Source organism: Corticium candelabrum, chromosome 11 (genome assembly GCF_963422355.1).
Source record: "Corticium candelabrum chromosome 11, ooCorCand1.1, whole genome shotgun sequence".
NCBI classification, from domain to species: Eukaryota; Metazoa; Porifera; class Homoscleromorpha; order Homosclerophorida; family Plakinidae; genus Corticium; species Corticium candelabrum.
Window position 1 is genome coordinate 6907609 of NC_085095.1, and position 26380 is coordinate 6933988.

Consider the following 26380-nt stretch of genomic DNA (forward strand, 5'->3'; position numbering starts at 1 on the left):
TTAGTTATTGGCCATCGTTTCATTAGACATGACCGCAATCGCCGCTTGTACTGTCTTTATATAGTGTACACTTACATGCAGTAATTTGGGATCTCTGAGAGTGTCTTTTTTTCTGTCGATTACGTTGAAATGCTAAAAATTGATGGGGATGCTCTTTCTATATCCGAAGACGGAAATGGCCTAGTCTGTTCGTTTGGGAGTAAATTTTTTGGTTGGGACTGTCTTTTTCAGTGCATGCGGTCTGATGATGATGGAAGTTGTAGAGATGAGACAGGTGTGCTATTGTTTGTTTTAATGTTGCAGTGCCTGTAGTTGTGGCATATCGATTTTTGTTGTTTGGTAGTGTACTGAAACTAGCCCATGTTGTGATTGATTTGAGTCGTTGAGATTGCATGTAGTGAGGATGAAACTCTGAGGCATTTCGAGGAATGCCATTGACATTAAGTAAACTTAGAAGAGCTAGTGAACATGTGTTGATTGATCCATACATGGGTTGGTGGTGGCTGTCCTGCATGTGGTGTGTGGTGTTTGTGTACATTGTCTCTAACCATTTGGTTGACAAAGTGGTGTTTTAGTGTAAACGTTGCCATCACTTTGTGTATGAATAAGACAAATTTAGTTTCAAACTTAGTGTATCAATGACTGTCTTGTTAATGGTTTTTATATTAACTTAGACATTTGCTTTGTTTTGATTTATTGTAAACGTTTGGGGTTTGAAATGCTCTGAGAGCATTTTACTCAGAGATGTTAATTAATGTGCTTTAATGTTTACATTCTCTAGATGTGAATGATTTAGATACAATATGCAACTATTTGCCTATATTTATCATATACATAGACTAAATTGTTTTGACACTTGATTACAGTAGCAGTGGAACACAGATGATTAACAGCTAAGAATGCTTGCACAAAATTGTTATACAATATATGACATTTTCCAATCACGATTATTTTCTGTAGACGCGTTTCCTCAAGAATAGGAGACTTGCAACTGTAGCAGATTATTGTTACTCTTGGTGTTGTCTGCACATGAAAAAATAAGGTTACTTTGCAGTAGTGTTCTTGTCATGTTAATGTGTTGCTTTATTCATTCAATGCGTGGGTTTTTAATTTTATGTAACATATTTTTGCAAGGTTTGTGGCATTGGTGCGTGGATTTGTTATTGAAGTTATCTTTGAGTAAATTGTTTAAGCTTTCTAAGATATTTTAGTCAATCATACTAAGAAAATAGAAATCATCTTCAGTGATAATCTAGGTGGTGTGTGTGTGTGTGTGTGTGTGTGTGTGCGCGCGCGCGTGTGTGTGCACTCTATGCTATTTTGAGAGAAATTTTTGACTTGATCATGGCTTTGTATACCTTGAAAGTTGTGTGAACACAAGACTGCGGACTAAGGGAAGAAGTTTGTAATTGAATTGGTAAAGCATCCAAGGCTATTGAGTGTTTACGAAGTTTTATCTTTTGCAAAAAATATTTTTCTTTTAATGATAAAAGTGGTCAGTATGCAGATCAATAGTAATGCCCATACTTTGTATGGGTCAGAGATGTGGACAGTATAGTAACAGCGGTGGCAGATCTGGGGGCAGAGGGGGCAAAATTTCTCCCAACTTGATGATAAACAACTGCAAAGAAATTTTGAAAGAAAATGTTTGAATTTTTGTACTCCCGTTTGACAGTGTTTGCCAGAACTATTGATGTGTATAAGAACATAGAAGGCACTTCCCGACAGGAAATGCCTACTGAAAGCTCACCGTAGTTCATGTACTCTGATGTCTTTTCATGTCCCCTTGACTTGGAGTTGCTCCACTGCCCCTGAGTAAAATCTGAAAGTTTAAGATGTTAGCAATTTTTTTATGACCAATGTGTTCAATCCATTATGGGAATTATGAGGTATCAGCAATGGCAAGATTGAATAACTTCTTGTTAGTTAGCCAAAGCCTTTGGCCTGGAAGGAAAAGTCTTGTATTCTAACTAAGCACTCATTTTTGTTGGCTTGGTCATGTTTCACACATGGATGATGAGCGACTCCCAAAGCAGATCCGTTTTAGTGAGCTGGCTAGCGCTTCCAAATGTTCATGTCATGATGCCAAGAGAAACAGGCGAGATAACATTGTATCTGATCTGACAACATGGAGCATAGTACTCCAACAAATGAGTATACAGTGCCACAGAATAGAGCTGGCAAAGTCTTATTAACAAAGTTATATTCAGTAGTTCAGCAATGATGCTGACAGCAATTAAATACATGAGAGGCAAGATCCTTTTTGTTTTTTGTCCAAAATGACATGGTTATCATCTACAGATGGACGGCTCCAAAGTCTTGCAAGGACAAGGTGCACATGCACGTGATGCATGCATGTGTTTGTTTGCTTGTTTGTTTGTTTGTTTCATGCTCATCAGGAAAGACTATGGAGACAGTAGACAAAGACAAACAATTAAGTATGAAAGTGCAGGTTTACATGGCAGTTGTTCTTTTAAGTTAACAAGAACTGGAGAAAATTGAACTCAGTCACCTTTGCTGTGTTTAGTGATGAAAAGTGTGTCGAATATTGAAGTCCTGAGGAGAGCCAACATGATTGGGATAGAGTGTGCATGCTTGCTGGTGAAATGCAATTAATGAAAGTGGTGTGGTCACTGAAAGGTGGCATAGGCTGTCTGAACGGATACTCTATGGTCAACTGCTGAATGCACTTAGAGGAGCTATTGGGCCAAATGTTACATCTAGAGACATGATCTGATGTCATCTGCAGAATATGAGCATCAATCAATCCAACTGGAAACAATAATTAGGCCAGACCAACTAATCTTTATGCTCAGATATCTGGACATGAAACCTGGACCGACCATTGAACTGAAAGAAGTAATGATCATGTAACATTTTGAGCATGTACAGTTTTCATTGCACTGCATGCAAATGTGCATAAAAGATGCTGATACCGAGCGGAACATCGAAACAGTCACTGGACCACATACACTGTTAACACTAGTGGAGTCATTGATATGTAGTCGTAGGATGTATATACTATCTAGTCATTTTACAGCAATCATAATATTATTGCGCATGCGCAGATCCGATTTCTATTTATTATTAGCTCAAACTTGGGCCGGTGAACCCAAGCATCAAGAAATTTAATTGGTCTGGCCTTACTGAGTGTTCAATTTGGATAGATAGAAGAACATGACATGACTAAGGTGTTTCGAAAGTAAACAGAGTGAAGAAAATTGAACAAAGTGACAAATGTGCTATGAAATGTTACGAGGTTTTCTCACAAGCCAATATCTATGGTAGGTGTAGTAAACAAAGATTATTGGTCACAAAAAAGCTTTTGGCACATGAGAGATCTCACCCTCATTGAACTCACAGCATTTAATTGACAACTCAGATAATAAGCATGTATTTATAAGACTCAGACAAATTATTACCTTTTTTACGACATACCATTTCACAGAACCATTTCGCAGAAGTCACTTGAGTAGAGGTGTGTGTGTGTGTGTGTGTGTGTGTGTGTGTGTGTGTGTGTGTGTGTGTGTGTGTGTGTGTGTGTGTGTGTGTGTGTGTGTGTGTGTGTGTGTGTGTGTGTGTGTGTGTGTGTGTGTGTGTGTGTGTGTGTGTGTAGAGTGATGACGCAGTAGTCTAAAACTGCCACAGAAAACGTGATGAAAGTTGTAATTTCCTTACCTAGGTAATTTGAACGCATGTGTACACTTGTCTTACAGAGTGCCAAAACCTACTACTATTGGCTGACTCATGACCAAGAAAGCAGAATCTAAAAGATTTAAAAAAATTTCTTTGTGGTGGAGAAATGAGTCTGAAGAAGGTATGTAGGAGCAGAGTGAGGTGGAGTAAACAATAAAAATGTAGAGTCTGTTAGTCATGTAAATAGAAGCAACGCAGAACTGCTTGTGCAATGTACAGTATAGAAGCTGATCATAGCATGCAGTAGAGCTTTGTTCTCTTAATATGGTAATCTAAACATTACAACTGCAAGACAACAAGACATATCTATGTGTATATATGCAAATTAATGTCATTGTTCTCACATTCAGTCTTCAATTTTATTACTTTGGCTTTACCAAGATTAGAGCAAGCTTGCAAAAATTTGCAAAGTGTAGAACATTGGCAGACATTGGAGGAAGTAGCAGTTTGTTTCATATTGACCAACACGTCCACTTGGTGTTGCCGTTGGCTTCAACATGTCCTGCTTGGTTGTTTCAGTGGTTACTGTTTCCTCTAAGTGAGAGATGGTGGTCAGTAGGTTAGGTGAGTGACTTCTTAGGCTAGTGGTGGAGAAGCAGTTCTTGTCATCATGTTGAAATGGCAAGTAATCACATCGTAAAGGTGCAGGCCATGGATATCCCCATTCGTTAAATGTGTTTTCACAGTCTTTCTGGACTCGTAAACACATTTCTTTGCATGGTCCTACAGGCAATGGAGCTATTGCTGCTGCTGAGTTGGACAGGCACATTGGAGCAAGTGTTGCACATAGAAGAAATTTAAGTTCATCTGAACAGTTTTGCCGAATGAAGAAAATATACTTGTTAATCTCAAGTGAAATTGATCTTGTTGAAGTGAGACCAAATTTATTGGGAAGAAGCGTGCTATTGTAAACAATATTTTGACAAAGCAACACAGTGTTGATTGATACACATTCCGTAGCAGTAGCATCCACAATGACAAAGACAAGAACAAAAGACACAATAGCTTCACGCAGCAAGCAAATTCTTCTCATAGTGATAGGATGTTGCTTCACAGCCAGACTCGGAGCTACTGATAAAAAACATGCAAAGACAGTCTTATTTGTTAGCTAATTGTTCTGTCTGCGTGTGGGTAGTGAATTAGGAGAAACTTGCACATGTTAACGCGATGGAGCTCACTGTTGTGGCTGCCTGTTTGGGAGGACTGTCCCTGTCGTACTCATTATGATGTTGATATTTATTTGTTACAGCAATGAAATAATTAAGTTTTCAGGGCTACACCTACACACACACACACACACACACACACACACACACACACACACACACACACACACACTGCTTGATATTGAATAAAATATACCAGCATTTACACACATGTTCCTCAGATGCTCAAACATAGTATCGCACTACCTCAACTCAAACATTTTTCTAAATTTGTGATACCTGACAATTCAAACGACCACAGATGACTTTGAAAAGACAGTATAGCAAAAAACGATTGAGGTTCAACTATTTTATTTATCCATCATTTCTACAATAATTTCCTGTCAAGGCTAATAACAACACCATTCACTACGTCAAGACATTCTGTGGTATCAGGTGTGAACAATCTAGTCTTAAGCAGCTATGGCAAATTTGTTATGACATACGTAGTCAAGCGGATCAAATTATCTATAAGAATCAATGTATATGTTACATTGTAGATTTGTATGTATGCAGTGTGGAAAATAGGGAATTATTTTGGCTCGGACAGACTGAGCCTAGGTAGGACATTCTTGTATGGTGTTACATGTACAGACATGGGCATAATTATGGTGCCACCCCCATATCAGCTGAGGTATGGTCATCAACAGAACATTGCAGATTTATGATTCTACATCATCATGCCATTTGGGTATTTATATTGTTCTGATTAGACGCTTTGACAACCCGTGGCAACAAAAAGATTAAAGAGAATGACCAGACTAACCAGTGTTGTGATGTGAAGTCACAAGAACAGATGAGAATAGACTCACAATATGCAGGTAAACTGAAACGTATAGTCTTTATTTAGTAAACTGAAACGTACATAGTCTCTATTTAATCTTTGAGTATGTCTTCTGACATAAGCAAAGTCTTGTTATTGTCTAGAAGCTTTTTGAAAGCGATTTTGATTCTTACCTTTTAAATTTACTGGTTGAAGAAGCAGTCATGTATCTCTACAGGTCACCCATCACATCCAATCTCAAACATGCGGATGGCACAATCAGAGCAAATATCTCACCATTATGACTTGTTTTAATTTACTAAAAGGTGCAGCTGTCACTGTAGATGCATGTACTTGCACTGTCTCACATGCTGGGGGTGGCTCCATAATTATGCCCATGTTTGTATAACTAAGTACCTCCCCTACTGCAGCCATTTTGCATGTATTTTTTAAAACCAACTTCCAAGGGAGAAGTGACGTTAAAGGCAGCTGAGGTTTTCTCTGGATAAAGCATGCTAGGAGGAACCTAAGTTCATGAAATTAACAGTTACACCATTGGAAAGGCCATCACGTGCTAAGAAACATGGTTTACACTATCATATATGCGTACCAATGGATGTTTTGTCCCAACACGTCCCAACACTGGTGCAGTATTTGGTCGGACAAACAACACATTTGGTGGGACATTGTCCTATGTTCTACCGTTATTTTCCACACTGGTATGTATGTATGTATGTATGTATGTATGTATGTATGTGTGTGTGTATGTATGTATCATATGTATGTATGTATTGTTACACAGAGTTTAAATCAGGTCAATTTCTTTGTTCTGTGCCCCAGCAGTGTTTTGACTGGGCACAAATGAGAGTAAATGTTGCTAACTGTGAGTCACTGGCAATTTCCAGTTGTCACCATTCCCTTTTTATTGACCCTCATATTCTTGTCAATTAATGATCGATCAGCCTGTACCTTTAGTTGGCGGTTGTGTATACAGATAACTTGGACTGCCATTTGACATTAGCTTGTTGTCATCTGTTGTGAAATGCAAGCTACTAGATCATCTCAGTCTCTTGTCTTCTACAGTTGACTCACTGCCAATTCGACATCAACAAACGCTGAAAATCTACTGTCTCTATATTTGTCAGAGTGTACCGGTATATGTCATGGCTGCTGAACTTGTTGGATCTTCCACTGACTTGGATACAACGGGAACTTGACAGCATTACGACTAAACATCTGAAAACTTGGAGTGGTCTTGCAAAGAAAAGCAACATTGTCCAAGGAACAATCGGGTCTCCAAGTTCCTCAAGTTTAGTCAAGATTCAAGAGTTTAACTAGTTGCAAACTGCATCATCTTTGACATCAACTGATTCTGTTGCTGCATGAACACTTGGCTGAGGCTGACGTCCAGTATCAACTTCAGTTACAGGAGAAGAAGTTTGTTCCTGCTTCTGTAGCACCTAACCTATCTGCAAACGAAATAACGAAGTTTGTGCAACAATTAACTGAAACTCACCACCACAAAACACTGAAATCCAAAACTCTTCAAGGCTCTCTATATCAAGCAAGGTAATCAACTCTGTTGACAGTCATCTTACATGATCTTTTTAGATAAACTACCAGACAACATCTTCAATTAAATGGTCTCTAAATGTTGACATGGTTCATCATATTAAAGGCTAATCTATATTGATGGAAACCATTCTCAACCAGTATGTGTCCATTATTTGTGCAATGAAAAGCAAACGTTGTGTCACAACTGTCCTGTGGCTTTAAAACAAGGTCGTTACACATGGAGGCACAATCAAGTATTATCCATCATTAGTCATTTTATGCAGGACCAACTGTTGGATGGCTATGTCATCAAGTGTAATCTGCCTGATTATAAATACCAGTTTATTTCTGACAATTTTTCTTTCTTTTTAGACCAGATTTGGTTGTTTTTAACCATTGCAAAGAAAATCAATTTTGTGTAACTCACAATTCTCTTTGAAGAAGGAATAGAAAATGCTCATTACAGAAAAACAGTGAAATAGGAATGTCTTGTAGGGATTGAGCCTTTAATACAATGTATCTTTTGAAGATATGGAAGTTGGCTCAAGAGGAATGACATGGTTGTCTTGTGCCTTTCTTGATGGTCAGAGTTACTTAAATCTATTTGTTGAACTGTTATATGTAGTTCATATTCTGTGTGGTCTAAGAGAAATAGTGTAGAATGGTACTAGGTTTAAGAGAAATAGTGTAGAGTGGTACTAGGTTCTGTCTACGAACACTCTAGGTTGATTTTCTCTTTTAGTGCGCCATTGTTTGTAGCAGTGTAGGCGCTGGTAGTGTAACCTTAGTTTGTAGTCTAATAAGGGGTGTTTTCAATGTATGTATGTATGTATGAGGAGATCATCTAGCCGCTATATATTATCTCCTCATACATACATACATACATGATGGTAGTCCACTGAAAGTCACAGCTTTGTCAAAACTTATGGCCAGATGCTCTTCTGTGAGGTGCCAGACCAGCACCTTTGATAAACAGGATTTAATTGAAACATGCGAGAATCTACATATGTCCAGCATGTTCCAGTTAAATCCTGTTTATCAATGGTGCAGGAGATTGAGCATCTGGCCAAAGTGGTGCCACCACTAAGTTTCAGTGGACTATACCATTATGTAGGTATGTAGGGGAGATTATCTAGCCTCTAAATTTGACAAAGGGGCTTATCACTGATTTCAGTGGACTATAAGATTATCATGTATGTACAGTACTGTATGTGTATGTTTTTTTTATAGTATGGTGGTTGGTTTTATCCCTAGTGGTGGTCAGTTGTGGTGTGAAAAGCAAAGAATAGAGTAACATCAAACTGTTGATATTATGACCAAATTGACTTGACATTCACAGTACTTGACAAATTCTACAAAAGTATTGAGATGGTTTATACTTCGTGCAGGTTACATGCTGTATATGTAACATGCTGCTTGACATTGGCTTATGTTAATCGTTATTTCAACTAGTTATTGTTGTAGACTTATCTTTTGTATGCTTTAAAGGGCAGTTCAGAGAAATACAGATGTCAGATGCTATTGTTACAATGCTCACTGTTAAACAAATTTATACAGCTGTGTATTGTTTTGTATTGCAGTGTGTGGTGTTGTGGAGCCGGAAGCTTGTTGTGATGATAAATGATGTAATGCTTGCTTCACTGTCTATATATAATAAGACTAGACACCCTGGAGTTGTAGGTCTGCTGTTGTTTTGTGGTTTTCTTTATCCTGCTGTCCACCTAGATTCCTTACATGTACAGTACCACTTGGATATTTTAATATCACCTGTTTTAGGGGATATTGATGTTGGGAACTATGGTGATTGCTCTTTAATAAGATTGTTAGACTTTAATATTAGAATGGTGGTTTGTATGGGTAAAGTAAGTCTAATCATGGGATTCGTCACTAATAAACACAGAACACACCAAAGTGCTTTGGATTAACTGCAACTGCTAAGAGCCTAAAGAATACAGAGAAAGTTGATAAGTTGATGTCACATAGGGACAGTGAAGACACACTGAAAGCATGTGTCATGTGCAGACTTGGCATACAGCCACTAAGTAATAAAACCAGGAGGTCTAAATTAGTATATGAAGCAGAAAGTTATTACTTTGAAATGCTGTATGGATACAAAAAAATTATCAAACCTTGTCGTTTATGGTTATTACTATTACTATTATTGTCGTTATTGTATAGTGAAATCAAGAATTTGAGCAGAATTTGAGCAGATTAACACCAATGTTGCTGCTAAGTTTTTGTGCAGTCATCCTGGTGTTAGGTAGTGTTTGCATGTAGTTTGATGACATTTCTAGCTGTTTTGGTTTTACAGGGATGATATTTGTTCACCTGCAGTTTAATTAATGTTGATATCTTTAGATAAAATGGGCAGATGGGATAATTGTCAATACAAAGAAATGCATTGAACTTTATGGAAGTAATTGATCACAAGAAATCTGTCTATCTGGATTAATGGTGAGAACGTGAGCCTTGCAGTTGGTCTGTTTAAGCATAATGCGTATAGTGCTTTTCTACACAAACAAAGTCAATGCTGAATAGTCTGACATGTACAATGGGTGGTAAATAAATGAATGTCTGTTGTATCACATGTGACATTCTTCCAACATAATAAACACTACTTTGTATTACTATTACATACCATAACTAATTGACTAAGTTGCAGTCACAAGATCAAATTACAAGTATTTAGCATTGGAGCGCAATTGATACAGGAACTTTGCTTATGGCAAATTGCATCTTTGTAGAGTAATTTTAAATCCAATGTTTCGATCGTAAGTAATACAAAGCCATATTTTTCTTGCTTTTGTATTATCTTACTAAGAAAATGTAATTATCCTATCAAGCACAACGTTTAATCGTAAAGGTATCCAGCAGTTAGTTTTTCCAATGCATTGACTTGTACAAGTCTTTTCAGCTGACTACTAATTTTCTGAAATATTCTCTCTCGATGGGATGGGTCATAGTCATATCTATGTTTACATGTGGATAGATGAATAGGTGGATGGCTAGAAGTATAAATGTTAATTAATTAAACTGGAAATTCAAGCGACAGACAGACAGATGGACAGTGTGCGTGTGCGTGTGTGTGTGTGTGTGTGTGTGTGTGTGTGTGTGTGTGTGTGTGTGTGTGTGTGTGTGTCAAGGTTAAAGTACGCTTGCTATGTAATCTTCATTTTTTCTGTCTGCTCATTGCTGTGGCCTGCAGTACTATTGTCTGCAAACTCTAGTTTGCATACACATGTATGTATGTTGATGCCATATGTCTAGCATGGCCCAGCCATTTCCACACACGGAAATCTACTCATGACTTATCAACAGACTATCTACTACTACACACCACCAAAGTATATACCAGTAGTTACAGTACACCTAACCAGAGCACAGTGTCTTAAATAGTTAGTCTATGCTTCCTTGATCAATGAATGGTATGTAGGTCAATCCTCTAGAAATAGGACCAGCAATAACTTTTATTGATTGTGTAGCTGCAGGCTGGCAGGTGCTCGTTAATTAATAATTGATTGGAATAGTTTGTACTTACAAATAAGCACATGAACATACCAGGTACTTTGGAATCCCACCCTGCAGGTAAGGCTATACCACTGGTAGGTTAATTAATTAACCCAACCAGGCAATCGATACAAAATAGATTCAGTGAGAGGACAGAGTTGTTGCACCTGTTTCAACACAGCTCATAAAAAATCCTATGGAAACCTATAAACACAAATCACAATATTTATCATATGTTGCAGACCAATTGCGTAACCAGGCCATGCCATATTCAAAGATTTTACACTGTGGTATTATCCTCTGCCTTAGGTAACAAACGCATGGCATGCACATCCTCATTCCCTCAACATCTCGTTTCTAGCTCTGAAATTCCTGAATCTCTGCGTTTATGAATAAACCAGGCGACTCGACACAGGATTCCGCATGTCAAACAACAAATTGATTGTCGCGCTTATTGTAACTGTCGGTGGTTCATTGCTATCGTATGTTTTCTGTTTGGTTTATGCGAGTGGTTGTGCGACGATGACGTGACGTCAGTAGAACATCAAGTGGGTTGAGCTACGCAGGTGCGAGATGCGCGAACTACACCAGCGGGTGTTGGTGTATCACTCAAGTTTGACTGCTTGCTCCGCCTTTCAAGGCCACGTCTGTGCTCAGTGAGTCATTCCGTGAGTGTGTGGATGCTGACTCCGGTCGGCGTATGTCATTCCAGGTAATACACTCAAACCTATTGCATTGGCACACTCACCAGCTTGTCACTGTGTCTCCCATCTTCCTGCTCATTGCCACTATTCGTCTTCTCAACGGCCGTGCTTGATAGAATTTCGTCGGTCTAGAATGCGAGCGGCGCGTGTGTTGATTTTTTATCGGTTTTGTCGGTTTGTGGTATTACGGGCATTCTCACGGTTTGGTCGGTCGCTTGTTGTGTTGCTCGTGCTCGCTACCGTAGCGACGGGTGCATGCCGCTCGTGGTTGTGTCTATACAGTGATTGACGTGCGTTCAGTCGGTGTGTGTGTACAAATAATCATTGAATGGTAAAAAATTTAGTGGCCGACTGGGAGTTCGTGGGAATAGGTTTTCGGTCCGCCCCCTTGGAGAGGAAATCAGCAAGTACTATGACCGTATCACGTCAGTTTATTTTAAAATTGCAAAATTTATGAGCAACCGACTCCCTCGCTTGTTAGATGCGTTGACTACCGCTTCGTCTCATGTCGACAGTTCTGCACTGCTAGGCGACAAGGTGTAGGTCACGTGATGCTTTAGCACGTGGTTGCTCACTCTGTTTCGATTTGACATTGTATGTTCGGTTTATCGGTCGGTTTTTGTTGTAAACATGTCAAACTCGGAGATGTGATGATAAAAGAGTCGAGAACAGCGTTTGTTTTATTTACACAAATGCAGCGCGCGGTTACTTACTGTTTTGTGTAAACAAACTCACGTGTTGATCTGCATTGCTCGTGCACTGCGACATCATTCTGCTGTCTTTCGTCCAACGGCGTCGAGCTAAAAAGGCTTCACTCCTCACATTTGTCTAGCTAGTATAATTCGTACTGTACATCAAGCGTTTTGATATCCTCACGAGTTAGGGCTTCCGACGACCATTTCGCTCCCCTCGGCTGACACGCCCCGGTATGTGCGGTTTGACACCTTTTTCTGTCGCGGGCGTCGTCACTGTTTGCATCTCGATTGTCTCGCTGCCTGCAAATCGATGGCAATCGAATTAGCGAGCGGGCGTTGCAGCAATCGCGTTGTGTACGTTTGGCAATTAAGTTGTTATATGTTTAGCAATCGCACGAGTCGAAGTTCATTCGTTGCTCGGCAGTTGTTGCGACGCGCGTGCACAGGAGGGAGCTCTCAGAATCTCAGTGTTGAAAACCAGTCAGCGGAGCCGCTCGAATTAGCCATCCAGGTGTGTTGGCTTGTCTGTTGGTTTGCATGCTTCTTGGCTTGCATGTTGGCCTGCCTGTTGGCTTGCATGCTCTTTGGCTTTGCCTGTTGGTTTGCCTAGTCTGCATGTTGGCTTGCCTGGTCTGCATGTTGGCTTGCCTAGTCGCTCACTGTTTTTAGAGATTTTAGCTCGCATGGAATTTGTTGTTTGAGTCTGTGGGGTGCTATAAGCTACCAAACTTTTTTTGTTGCTGTCTTTCTACTGCATTCAGTGTTGCCACAGGGTAGGGTGTCAGTCTGGTGTGTTGGTTCTCACTCTATTGCGTTAGCCCTCGATATATCAGCATCCAGGTGTGTTGGCTTGCCTGTTCGCTCACTGGTTGTTGTAGAGATTCGCAGGGTTTTTGTTGTCTGAGTCTGTGGGGTGGCTATCTATCAAAGCTTTTTTGTTGTTGCTGTCTTTCTCCTGCATGTAGGGTTGCCAACAGGGTGTCTGATATGTTGCTTTGCACTCTAATGCGTTAGCCCTCGATAGTCAATTGTTCTCAGCGGCTTCCTCTCGTCCTACTCCGTTGGCAACTCGCTCTACATCTTCCTCTATATATCTAGGGCTTCTTCTCGGTAGGCGAGATTACCGATTATTCACCGTCTCTTGTCGGTCTAGATTCGACATCATGGCACGACACGCGAACACCAACTTAGTCGACAGTCTCTTGACAGCCGCGAGTCGAGGCAAAGACCAGGAGGTTCGACGCTTGCTGAATCAAGGGGCGCCGTTCGGCCGCGACTGGGTGAGTCGACGCGTCTGTCGTCTGTTGCTTGTGCTAACTGAATCCTCCCAGTGCGCTCATCAAGTGTCGACGAACAGACGAGAGAGATGATGTTGTGATGATGGCTTGTGTGTTTAGCTCGGACGCAGTCCCCTGCATCTTGCCGCCGCTGGTGGACACGTGGAGGTGATCAAGACGCTGATTGCTGGCGGCTGTGAGGTCAACATTAGAGACCAGGTGCGATGCTTTGCTGCCTTTCTCTGTCTAATAACTTCGATGCTTAGCGCCCTATCATTTCTGTGTTGGGGGCGCGCTAAACACTGATGTGTTATTTGTATTGACGTTGCCAGGTTAGCTGCACTCCGCTGCATCGGGCGGCTGTGGGCGAATTTAGTATTGCGGCCGTGAAGGCACTTTTGGCGGGTGGAGCGAAGGTGGACCTCCAGGATGAGGTATGTCTGATGAGTCATTGTTGGTCGAGTTCAGGTGTGTTTGCGAATGTTGATTGCATTGTGTGTGTGTTGTATACAGCATGGTAGTACTGCTCTCCATGAGTCCGCCTGGTCGGGCAACTACAGAGTTGTGAGAATCCTCCTAAAGGCGAAGTGTAATATCAACATTCGAAATCAGGTAGGACCTCTTGTCTTATGTGCATCTGTTGATCATACAAATGAGTGAGATGAATGGTCCCTCTCATGTGCATCTGTTGGTATACAAATGAGTGGGACGGATGGGTCTCTCTCATGTGCATCTGTTCGTCATACACGTACATGTGAGTGAATGTGACAAACTTTTGTAGGTCGGGTTTACTGCATTGCAGTTGGCCGCTCAGAATGGCCACGTTCGAGCCTTGCAGATACTGATCGAGGCGTGTGCTGATCTCCAGGCGCAGAACGATGTAAGCTGCTTGTTCTAGTGATTTAGTAAGTCATTGACCACCTTTGGTTTATACAGTATGGTGACACAGCCCTGCACATTGCCACTCGTTATGGCCATTTGGATATTGCTCGGCGACTCATCAATGCTGGCTCTAGTCTCAACATTGTCAACAAGGATGGATATGGTCCGATCCACTTGGCTGCTCAAGTGGGCAAGCTGCATATTGCGGAGGCACTAATTGATGGAGGTTGTAATGTCCTTGCAAGAACAGATGTAAGTCTCTAATATTGTTAAGTGACCAGATCTTTAATGATCCCGATTGTATACAGGCTGGTCTGACTGCTGCCATTCTTGCTAAACAGTACAGAAACAAAGAGTGCTGGCAGTTGCTTACCAGAGCCATGCAGGTAATTGTTTGTCCCAGGATGTTTAGTCATGTAGATCAGATACTAAACGGGACCGAGTTTCTAATAAGTTTCTTGACTTCTTAATAAGTTCCATGTTGGGTATGAAGCTTACTCTATTTGAGGTGGACATGCAACTGGTGGTGGTTGTTATTACATTAGATGGATGGCTAGAGAGAAACTTTTAGGGTCTTTTGTGGCTTAATTAAGGTCTGCTGTTGTTGGTGACACCAGATTGCCTTTGCCAACTGCTGTCTCTATTGTTGGTTATCGACTTAGGTGCATATCCTGTTGATTCTAGGAAGGGATGGTTGGCTTCTTTCTTGTAATTTGTCTTTCATTAGGTTTTTCATGAGGATGGGCAGCTCGTGCAGTCGGTTGTTCCACCTTCGGCGGCCGCTTTGGAGTATACTGAGGTATAACAGAGTGTGTAGTGGTTAGGGTTATATTGAGTGACTAATCTGTGTGTGTCTCTGTGTGTGTAGTATGGATATCCTGCTCACATGAGGCACAGACACAGAAGGTCAGTAACGCACATGCACACGTACATGCACACACACATGCACACACACACACATGCACATGCACGTGCACACACACACACACACACACACACACATACACACACACACGCACACGCACACACACATGCATGCACACAACGAACAGACAACAACACACAACAACACAACACACAACAACACACAACAACAACAACACACGACACCAACAACACACAACACCAAGAACACAGACACCAAGAACACATGACACCAACAACACAAAACAACACACAGCACACGACACCAACAACACACAACACACAACACCAACAACACACCCACAACAACACACCCACAACAACACGCACACACATCCTTGTTATCTGAGCATTTGGTCATACTTTGTGTGGTTAGTGATGACTCCGACTTTCATCAGAATAGCAGACTGAAGAGTCGACATCATCGTGCCAGTTCGGCCGAGCGCGAGAGTAAGGAGTTTCTACGGGAGAGATTCTCGCCCGATGAGACCGGCCTGTTGAAGCTCAACTATCCATTACTGCCGTACTACATGAATGGAGCGACGAGCGACAGCGAAGACAGCATAATGTTCTATAAGCAGGAAGAGGCACATCGGATGTACTCAAGAACGTTGTCGGAGAGACGAGCAGAGGTGTGTAAATAGTTGAGAAATTGAGTGAAATGATGTGATTCCGGTGTGGTTGGTAGATATACAGTGAAGAGGATTTGGGTTCGACGACGTCTGCTAGCAGTATTGGCACGGACTCTGTTGGTTTTTTGGCTAAGGGAAGGTACGGCGGTTCCACTAGTTGTTGGTGAAAATAGCATTTGTTGAGAGTGTTTTATTGCAGCTGTGCAGTTGTGGACACACCCAATCGCCATGTAAGTCCGAGTAACAGGAGACAGAGTCCGAGTAACAGGAGACAGAGCCCGAGTCCTGCTAATCGAAGGCAAAGTCCAGCCACTAGACAGAGTCCAACAACGAGACAAAGTCCAGTCATCAAAATGCAGAGTCCAGCAGTTGCAGGCGGTAGGAAGACTTATTTGTGGGTCGTGTATACCAAACTGATGTGTGTGGTGATGTTTTTGTGTTAGATGTTGAAGCAGTTCGACCACCGGTTATAATAAGGAAGGCCGAGGAAAAGGTGTGAAATGTGATTGATTTCTTGTGATACTAAGTGACAAATATGTCTTTCAGAAAAGCTCATCATTTCGACAACCTCCGTCCTACAATCAAGCCGTACAGCAACGTAGAGTTCAGGCCCAAGTCCATGTGGCTCCCGCTACTTCAACTAGTTCTGAGCATCCTCAGAAGATTCGAGTTCATCATCCGTTTTTGGGACGAAACAAGCCACAAAATCCATTCAAGAAGCCTCCCAATCTTTTCTTTGTCTCATTTGAAGATCCAGAACCTGTGGAAGACGCGTGTCGCTTGTCAGACATCGGTGGTAGACCGTACATACCTCCTAGGGCAGCCATGTATCTTGCACAAAGACCATCTGCACGACTACCAGTTACTCAGGAGTCGACTAACAATAAATCGGAAGAAGACAAGAGTGAGCCGGAGAAAGTTGGTGAGAGCGAAGAGAACAATGATAACAAGGATAACAAGGATAACAAGGATAACAAGGATATTCTTGAAAGTGAAGAGTCAACTGTGGAGAAGTCAAATTCTCCTAAAGTCGGTTGTCTCAAACAGAAATGTGACAGGAATGTCACTCCACCGGCCCTTCCTCAACAGAAACGAGTCGCCTTTGAGAAGAGAGTCGTGTTTGACATTCCCTCGTGTGAATCTCCATCTGAGGTTGGAGGAGAAACTACAGAAGACGCCGATGAAAAGAGAAGACTCGGTGATGGAGCTCAGTGTAGTGAAAACGTGGAGGAATCGTGTGATGGCTTAAAGGACGAAGATGTGTTTGAAACCGATTTGGAAGTATTGCCCAACGGGAAGGTTCGAGCCATGGATAATCAAGTAGTCAAACCAAAGCTGCGAATGAGACACAGCAGCATGCCTGAGTCACAACAGAGTCTCGCCCAGAAGTCGAGCAGGTTTTCCTCTCTCAAGGCTCTAAAACGGTTTGTTCTGTCGCGACATAGCAAGTCGGCATTGAAGAAGAAAGTGAATGAATCGGCAGTGATTTCACTCAAGCCGCAGAAGGTCATAACCGGCGGCAGCGCCGTACAGTCTACCACCACATTACAGCGCAGCAATTCCTTTCGAGGCATGAAGCAATCCGGATCTGGATCTGGGTCTCCTGTATATGATGTTGTAGGGGATACACCACCACTACAACGAGGTGGACGACATAATTCCGAGGTCTTGTCTTCTCGTCCGTCACTTGGAAGTTTCATACGAGGTCTTCCTGAAAAGTTTCGCGGACGTGCCGTCGGAGCCGACAACTACTCTCCATCGGCAGACAGTTCTACGAATGATGAATGCAGTCCTGTGCATCTTGGAGCGTCTCACTCCAGTCTGGGGTCTTCAGAATCCAGCGAGTCCAAGCCAAGGCCGATGTCCCCCGAAGAGTGCAGCATCGATCTCGATCGTAAACGCGAGTCTCTCGTGTCCGGTGAAGATGGAGCAGAGTCGGTGGAGTCACCGGGTGAAGCAGACTCTGCATACCAACAATCACAGACCAATGGCATTGTCAATGGCTCAAGTGTTCCCGAACAACGTGTCGGATTGAAGACGACAGTTCGATTGGCCTCGTTGGAGCAGAAGTTTCAACACAAATTGCAAGCCGTAGAAAGAGAATGTGAAGCACGAGCGACAGCAAAGGAAGTCCAATTGCATGCCAAAATCAGAGAACTGGAAGAGCAACTGATAGCAAGTAACTGGTAAACTCCTCTATAGTAATACAGAGTTGTGTTCAATATTTTATATTGTATGATACGAACTGCTCAAGAGGCAAACTATGTAGGCAGGGACCAAGGTTGACTGTCAGACAGCTGAGAGCTGCTAAATAGAGATATGGTGTTGACAACTGTACAGTAGATATTAAATCGGAGAAATATCATATGAGTTATGGCTTGAACATTAGACTATTGCTTGACGCTGACTGTAAAGTATGTGGCACGACTGTAAGTACATCCAACATGTAGTCTATATTGTAAGTCTAGCGTGCGTTAACTCCAGTGTACACTACAGACTGTGACAGCTCTACTACCACAGAATACTACTCCAATGATCACGTTGCGTGTTGGGCCACCAATGTTGCTCAATTGACACAAATTACAACCAACAAAACAGAACAGCCAAGGGAGCAAAATACTCTGGTACCAGTGACAGAATGACTCAACTCTGGCTGTTCTCGTGCTTTTCGCCAAACAACACGTGTGAAACCACATGCATCTATACACAGTGACAGCTAGCGCACGTGGTGTATGTACCAACTGGCCCGGAGGAGGGCTAGACCCGAGTCTAGCTAGAGGCCAAGTACTAGTGCTGTGTGTCCTACTACAGAACTATATTTCTAGTACGTGCCGAACAAGATTGGTTAGTGTGTCTGGGTGGAGTCTTTACTGGCTGCTTGACAAGGCCAGGTGTGGCCATGCACATTCTTCCGCGTTGTCAAATTCGAGTCCAAATAGCTGGTACGTCGTGCTCCCCACGACCACGTTTCATGATAGGACCTACCTTAAAAAATCGTTTCCGTGTCCTCCAACAGATGAGTCTAAGAACGATTGGTGCAAGTGACTAGACGGCGGAGAAAACGCTTCCTGAACTTCCGTCGCCCCATCCTTTTGTATTGTAGCTAGGGATTGTGTGTACGTGACAACCAAGAAACACCCTCAGGAGTTGAATGCCACCTACAGTCAACTATTCACACGTCCCATACTTACAGTATGATCAATCCTTTACTACACTGTGCTGCATCTAACACTGTTGATAGTCAATGTTTGCTGATATCAATTTCTATGTCAGTAAATACCATACCACTGTCGTTACAACGAAACTGAGTGCATACCTAGACTGTACATTTCAATTGTCTTGATCACGATTGCAAAAAGAATGCTGGACATTTGTAATGAATATGCAAGAGACCACGCCTTGGTGTTTAATAACAAGAAGAGTGTCGCAATTACTTTTGGTAAAAACAAGCGGATGGCTCTTAACTGCCCAGAATTATGGTTAAACGGAAGTATATTGACATCCAAGTCAGAAATTGTGCATTTGGGTGTGGTCATGGACAGGGGCTGTTGGGATCAAGCTGCTGTTGAAAGAAGGATAAGACGCTTTTAGGGAGAGGTCAATTCGGTTGTGTCACGGTTGGGAGGAGTCTGCATGAACGATAGGGTATGGATGAATATCGTGGAGAAGGCATTATTTCCTGTCCTGAATTATGGTAGCCATCTATGGAATTTTAACAGGTCGTCAGTAACTAAGGCAGTAAACAAGGCATATCGAAAGGGGGTCAGAAGAGGATTAGGAATGTCACAGAGGGACTCGCTTTGTCAAAGGCTCACCGGATTCGAAGAAGCGGATGTCAAGATGAAAAGCATAAAGTTGCGTTTTATGAAGAGAGCCACGGAGTCACCGAACAGATTAGTTGATTCGATGTCCTGGCATGTGTACAGACATAGTATGTTATGTCGTGGTATTAATGAGGAGATGAACATTTTTAGTACTCGTTACAAAGATATATAGATACATAATTGTGCTACTGCTTGTCTAGTTGTCTAGTTACAATGTCTGTTACTAAATTGTCTGTGTGGTTCTTGTTTGTTGTTACTCCAGAGAGTTCTGTGTCCTATCTGGATGCGAATTGAAAAATATTATTATTGTGTCGTGCTCAACCAGATCAGTCTGGTTTGTAAAGTCTATTACAAGTGCCGGAAGCAAACCCTGCTTCAGAAGTACTTAGACCATCACGGCTGTCTAGAAAGAAGACATGACTTTACGAAGGATCCGAGTAGATCCCAGAAGTACTGTTTTCTGTAAGTGCTGCAGGTTGTGATGACCTGGAATAATGTCCAGCCACCGTGCAATACCTGGGTGCACTGTGCCCAAAGCTCCCAAGACCACCGGAACCACCAGTGTTCGACAATGCCACGTGCGGCTTATCTCCACTCGCAAGTCGCTGTACTTCGCCAACTTCTCAGCATGTTTCTTGCCAATGTTGCCATCATCAGGACAGCTGATATCAATAAGAAGACAAGTGTTTGTCTTCCTATTTCTGAGACAGATGTCTGGACGATTGGCTTTGATCTTTCCGGCAGTGGGGATGGTGGTATCCATTTATTATGTGTCGTGCTCAACCAGATCAGTCTGGTTTGTAAAGTCTATTACAAGTACCGGAAGCAAACCCTGCTTCAGAAGTACTTAGACCATCATGACTGTCTAGAAAGAAGACATGACTTTATTATTATTATTATTATTATTATTATTATTATTAAAACGACGACTACCTATACCAGGCCTATATACGTTGTACAGCGACTATTCTGTTCACGGGAACCATCTTGTTCACGTGGACTATTCTGTTCATATTTGCTCCTATTCTGTTCACCGGGGACTATTTTGTTCACGCAATTTGAACCCACCGTAGAGGAGATCATCCTGTTCACCGGGGACTATCCTGTTCACAGGCGACTATTCTGCACAGGGGTTGCTGTAAAACGCAGACTGCAGTCTGCAGACTGCAGACTACGAAATGGGGACTCTGGTCGCCTAGTTTCGAATTCACTTTAGTTGTCACATACGATTGAGATCGAGATAGAAGCAGCTTCGAAGAGGCTTAGTCGTCTTGTTTTTTTTGGACATGAAATTCTCACTGCCAACAGTTGAAGTGCAAGGCCGGAAACATTAACACGTGAAGGTATGTGTATAAGTTTGTGCGCATGCGTTTGAAACCGCCAAAGTACCCATTCCGTAGTCTGCGGTCTGCAGTCTGCAGTCTGCGTTTTACAGCAACCCTAGCTGTGCTGTTTCACTGAACATGATGAGCTACAAATTCTCACTGCCAGCATGTCGTTGTTGAAGCGCAAGACCGGCGGCAGAACATCAACACGCGAAGGTATAGGCATAAGTATGTACGCATGCGTCTGAGGTCCCAGAGTCCCCATTCCGTAGTCTGCAGTCTGCAGTCTGCAGTCTGCGCTTTACAGCAACCCCCTGTAAACAGGATAGTCGCCTGTGAACAAGATAGTCGCCGTGAACAGAATAGTCCTCGCTATAGCGGGGACTATCTTGTTCACCGGGGACTATCCTGTTCACGTAGTTGCCTGTGAACAGGATAGTCGCGATGAACGCGGTATGGCTAGTGTGAACATGCAGAATTATAGTCGTCGTGAACAGGGTAGTCGCCTGTGAACAAGAGAGTCCCCGGTGAACAGGAAAGTCCCCGCTAGGGTAGGTTCAAATTGCGTGAACGAAATAGTCCCGGTGAACAGAATAGGAGCAAATATGAACAGAATAGTTCACGTGAACAAGATAGTCCACGTGAACAGAATAGTCCTTGTACATACGTAATCTAAACTACTAGGAAGTTTGCATGTTGAAACAAATACGTATTGTCTAGCTAGGCCTCGGCGTGTCAGTAGACGGTCTGAAAACTCCGTTGGACGTGTCACTCACGAACGCGAGGCGCCTACGGATACCGTACAACTATATAATACTGCATTCTTGTATTAGGGTGCCGTAGTACGGATCGTCTGTGCTGTCTTTCAAGTTTATGCAAAAGCTACTTCCGACCGTGAATTGATTTTGAAGAAGCCTAGTACACCGGTATCGTACTCTTGTCTGAACTAGACTCGTCATACGAGTATTTTGGTTTGATGGACAGACAGGACTAACGTCTAGATCTAACTAAAACAGCTAGAACCAGAGCCATAGAACCATAGCCTTTATATACGGCTCTGCATAGATACGGCTCTGCCTAACCAGAGCCGTATACTGTATAAAAACATTGAAACGTTAAATAAAAAATGAAAAATTAAAATACTAAAAATTGGAATAAAATTTAAAAATTTGAATTTAGAATGGCCGAAAGACCCACTGACAGGTAACAGTCTGTTCAACTTCATAATTTTATAAAACACCAGGTTAATTTAATTGCTAAATTATATGTGTATATACTAGGGTTTCAGGTAAGAAGGCGTGACCCCAGACAACCTACGAGTAGCCTGGTATCCAGACTCACGTGAGCTTGGCAGTGTCCGGTTCCCGTATGACCCGAAGCTCACCTACTAGAGTTTGTGTGGCCCCTGGTGGCTAAAGCCTTGGCCACCCCTGTTACTGTACTTGTAGAAATCCATTTCTACATGCTAGTATTGTAGAACAAGGAAGGTTGGTGGCACAGTGGTGATGCTAGCTAGGGGCAACTAAAGTAAAATGACACTAATTTTTGTTTTGAAATTATGTTTAATATTAATAGTTTTACTGCGAGTAAGTAGTCGTGTACGTATTTGGTGACTGTTGTGTGTATATATGTTAGCAACTAGAGAGACTTTGAGTAGTAAAAAGAGCAAAACAGGCTACTGACAGTAACCTTCTGTATGCATTCCTTTCTTGAGCCAAAAAGCAAAGACCATACTGAAACCCTTGACATGGCTGTCCTTTGTATGTCCATCAGACAGACAGACCGACAGAAAGACACCGACAGAAAGACAGTCAGACAGACAGACAGACAGACGGACAGACAGAAAGACAGACAGACAGACAGACAGACAGACAGACAGAAAGACAGACGGACAGACACACACACACACACAGACAGACAGACAGAAAGACAGACGGACAGACACACAGACAGACAGAAAGACAGACAAACAGACAGACGGACAGACAAACAGACAGACGGACAGACAAACAGACAGACAGATTATTATATTGTTACAGATCCTCTACTTGTACACATCCTAAACTTCTATGATGAACCAGTCCTTCACAGCGAAATACTTTAAAACATTAGTGCCAGACAGAAAGACAGACAGACAGACAGACTATTGATTTGTGAAGTCTACCAAGAATTATGAGACAAACCACTGAAACATTTCACCGCAGAAATTTTCTGATTTTGTATGGCATCACTTTGACTGACTTGCTGATAGTGTGTGACTGACTATACACAACTCGATGGTAATTTGAACGAGACGCATTCAAGGCATCAAGCATATTCAGCACGTGACGTAATTTGTATGGCCACTCACATGCTAGACTGTCTTGTTGACAGCTGATTCACTTTTATAGTTGAATCAATTTTTTTTAAAAATGTTATTTTTTATTTTTTATAAATTTTACAGCAGTTAATGTATTGTCTTGACTTTAACACATGATGGCTCTCTCTCTCACTCCTCCCTTTGCAACTCATTGTCTTGCTGTCGTATTCAGAATGTTGGTTTTGTTGTAAGTGGACAGTGTTGTTGAATAAGTGACAGTAAAACAGCCTGAAATGTATTAAAATTTGAGTGAGGAGAGAGATTCGTGACATCTGTGTGTGGTGTCTCACCATGACTGTCCACTTCCTGTTTTCAGCTTCAGGAAATACTAGAGAACGATCCGAGTAGAAAACTTCGTCGCTCACTTCTTCTTGATGACGTGGTAAACAGTGAAGGAAACACCAGTCACGACTTGCCAACTCGCACAACTAGAGATATCAAACATCAAGTTGAGAAGTCTGATATGTTTTTGTGTGGTAAGAAGGAAGGGCATTAAACTCCATATGCTTTATTGCATATATGTACACACACACACACACACACACACACACACACACACACACACACACACACACACACACACACGCACAAGCACACACACGCACAAGCACACACACTGCACATGCACACATACACGCACACCACTATACTCAACAGTCAAACACAGTTTACTGTCTTAGGAACAACCAAGCATTACTTAGTACAAACTTCAGTCCCTGTCACTCCATGTTCATTGGCTCATCCTATGCACGTGTCAATGCCAAATAATATACTGTAATTAAATAAAATTATTTAGTCTCTAATCATTGCATTATGTTGTGCAATATGATTAAAGATTAAATAAATAAATTTTATCTTGATGTGCACTCAACTTAATTTATTGCAAAAATAAATCTGTAGACAACAATTACAGATTTCGCTGCAACGCTGTCTTACTTGTGATGTGACTTGATATCCTTCAAATGCCTTTAGACGTTGCTTTGCCTCTTCTTCTTGTCCCATACTTATCCAAGTGTCAGTAACAATACATTGAGCTCCACGGACGGCATCCCGAGGATCGTCAGTAAGATACAATGTAGCTCCTGTCTGTCAAACAACCGTGTCTATCAAAACACAAGTTTATGATTCAGTCAATTAATTAATTAATTAACCTTATTTCCGATTATTTCTGCCTGTTGAATTACTGTCGGATTCGGTTTGTATCCGTCCGGTGTCGCTACCCTCACATGCATGCCCATCTTGCTGCAGCCAATCATTAACGAGTGTAACACATTGTTACCATCGCCGACCCATGACACAGTGAGGCCATGCAGCGATCCAAACCGCTCCTGAAGAGTCTGTAGATCTGCGAGTATCTGAAGAGGGTGATACACCTCAGACAGTCCACTACACAATTTGTACTCTGCAGTAGCATCAAACGTGCACGACATGTAGTTGTGGTGACTGTTACTTGACTATAGGAATGGATGCATGTGAGGCCAACTCATCAAGGTCACTGTGTTTATAGACCCGAGCAAGCAGCACGTCTACGTAGTTCGATAACACACTAGACAGAAACACAATTTCTAATCACTTCAACACTGTGTGTGTGTGTGTGTGTGTGTGTGTGTGTGTGTGTGTGTGTGTGTGTGTGTGTGTGTGTGTGTGTGTGTGTGTGTGTGTGTGTGTGTGTGTGTGTGTGTGTGTCCATACATACACTGATACATATGCGCACATGCACCAAGCCACTAACTATTTGCACATTACTTAGCTGTGTCCCTCAGAGACTCATTGACACCCAAATGAATATCATCGTTTGTCAAAAAAACTGCATGCCCACCAAGAACTGCCATACCTAACACAATCAATTTCAACTACGAACGTGCACCATTCATATCAACAAAGGTCACCATTTTACCGACTTCGGTTGAGACTCTCGTCCGAGTGCTTCTTTTTTCAAAAATCATGCCCAATGTTTTGCCCTCTAGTGGACGCAGTATCTAATACAGAAATTGGTTAACTAACTAATTGATAGTGTAGTCTCACCCCAAGGGTTTCCAACCTACACTTATTAGCACAATAATTAATATATTTTAATTAAATAATTTTAATTATTATTTTAAATAATAATTTACAATTAATTAATTATAATATATTTTATATTTTATACAATATATTCTTAAATTTTATTTATATCTTTTAAATTTTATTTTATATTTTTTAAATTCTTTTTTATATTTTGTAAATTTTATTTTTTATTTATATTTTATTTTATATTTTTTAAATTTTATTTTATATTCTTTAAATTTTATTTTATATTATTAAAATTTTATTTTATATTCTTTAAATTTTATTTTATATTATTAAAATTTTATTTTATATATTTGAAATTTTATTTTATATTTTTATATTTTATTTTATATTTTTTAAATTCTATTTTATATTTTTAAATTTTATTTTATATTTTTAAATTTTATTTTATATTTGAAAATTTATTTTATTTTTTAAATTTTATTTCATATTTTTAAATTTTATTTTATATTTTTAAATTTTATTGTATTTTTTAAATTATATTTTATATTTTTAAATTTTTTTATATTTTTTAAATTTTATTTTGTGTCTGGACAACTGCAACGCCCTAATCCTTAACTTCCGTCAAGTATTTTAATACAATTGTTATTTCAAAAAAGTGTTACTCCATATATCATAAACTATTAATATAAATAAATTAAATATTTGTTTAATTTTAATCACCTCTCCATTTTGCTTGATTCGCGCTTTTAAATCACTAGAAACCCATAGCAAGTGCTTGATCTCGTCTTGAGTAAAGTCTTTTAGACTAAGAAAATCTCGGCCAACAATTGCAGCTCCTGCTGCAGCCTCTGCACACCTGAACACAAAGTAACAAACACATGCAAAATGTTTAATAATTTTCTACGGTTTTACAGCTTTCTTTTCAATGATTGGCGTGCAAACAGACAGCTACTGCCTCTGAAACTTGTCGCAAACTTCCTCAGCATTGCAAGCTTAACATCCGGGGTATTTCTCTAACAC

The 26380-nt window shown here is 41.1% G+C and overlaps 2 protein-coding genes across 5 annotated transcripts; one reads left to right on the forward strand and one right to left on the reverse strand.

The window, feature by feature from the left end:
• Window positions 1-85: 85 nt before the first annotated feature.
• Window positions 86-18222, forward strand: LOC134187447 (uncharacterized). Of its 4 annotated transcripts, none has more exons than XM_062655564.1 (21): window positions 86-1042; window positions 2528-2859; window positions 3717-3817; window positions 6748-7233; window positions 7591-7801; window positions 9577-9672; window positions 12512-12635; window positions 13278-13404; window positions 13522-13620; window positions 13734-13835; window positions 13915-14013; window positions 14183-14281; window positions 14338-14535; window positions 14592-14669; window positions 15011-15082; window positions 15152-15189; window positions 15584-15839; window positions 15896-15978; window positions 16039-16217; window positions 16283-16332; window positions 16386-18222. In XM_062655564.1, exons 8-21 carry the CDS (start codon window positions 13288-13290, stop codon window positions 18027-18029), a joined length of 3114 nt encoding a protein of 1037 aa, XP_062511548.1. In that variant the 5' UTR covers window positions 86-1042; window positions 2528-2859; window positions 3717-3817; window positions 6748-7233; window positions 7591-7801; window positions 9577-9672; window positions 12512-12635; window positions 13278-13287; the 3' UTR covers window positions 18030-18222. The 4 variants fall into 4 exon arrangements, with proteins under 4 accessions (XP_062511548.1, XP_062511547.1, XP_062511549.1 ...); XM_062655563.1 differs by lacking the exon at window positions 7591-7801 and adding an exon at window positions 10968-11437; XM_062655565.1 differs by lacking the exons at window positions 6748-7233; window positions 7591-7801 and adding an exon at window positions 10968-11437.
• Window positions 18223-23283: 5061 nt separating this feature from the next.
• LOC134186571 (ornithine transcarbamylase, mitochondrial-like) lies at window positions 23284-26368 on the reverse strand. The gene is made up of 9 exons (XM_062654559.1): window positions 26273-26368; window positions 26081-26216; window positions 25245-25326; window positions 25094-25181; window positions 24798-24893; window positions 24499-24733; window positions 24284-24433; window positions 23638-23775; window positions 23284-23575 (listed from the first exon to the last, which is right to left on the reverse strand). The coding sequence occupies exons 1-9, from the start codon at window positions 26344-26346 to the stop codon at window positions 23516-23518; spliced, it is 1059 nt and encodes a 352-aa protein (XP_062510543.1). The 5' UTR covers window positions 26347-26368; the 3' UTR covers window positions 23284-23515.
• Between the last annotated feature and the right edge of the window lie 12 nt (window positions 26369-26380).

Bases quoted from the DNA above. Each gene is read 5' to 3' on its own strand.
- LOC134187447 (XM_062655564.1), top strand. From the start codon at position 13,288: ATGGCACGACACGCGAACACCAACTTAGTCGACAGTCTCTTGACAGCC. The intron at 13,836-13,914 runs GTATGTCTGATG...TGTTGTATACAG, and splicing joins AGGTGGACCTCCAGGATGAG to CATGGTAGTACTGCTCTCCA. The intron at 15,979-16,038 runs GTACGGCGGTTC...GTTTTATTGCAG, and splicing joins GGTTTTTTGGCTAAGGGAAG to CTGTGCAGTTGTGGACACAC.
- LOC134186571 (XM_062654559.1), bottom strand. From the start codon at position 26,346: ATGCTGAGGAAGTTTGCGACAAGTTTCAGAGGCAGTAGCTGTCTGTTT. The intron at 24,894-25,093 runs GTAATGTGCAAA...GTTTCTGTCTAG, and splicing joins TCTCTGAGGGACACAGCTAA to TGTGTTATCGAACTACGTAG. The intron at 23,776-24,283 runs GTAAGACAGCGT...TGATATCTCTAG, and splicing joins GATATCAAGTCACATCACAA to TTGTGCGAGTTGGCAAGTCG.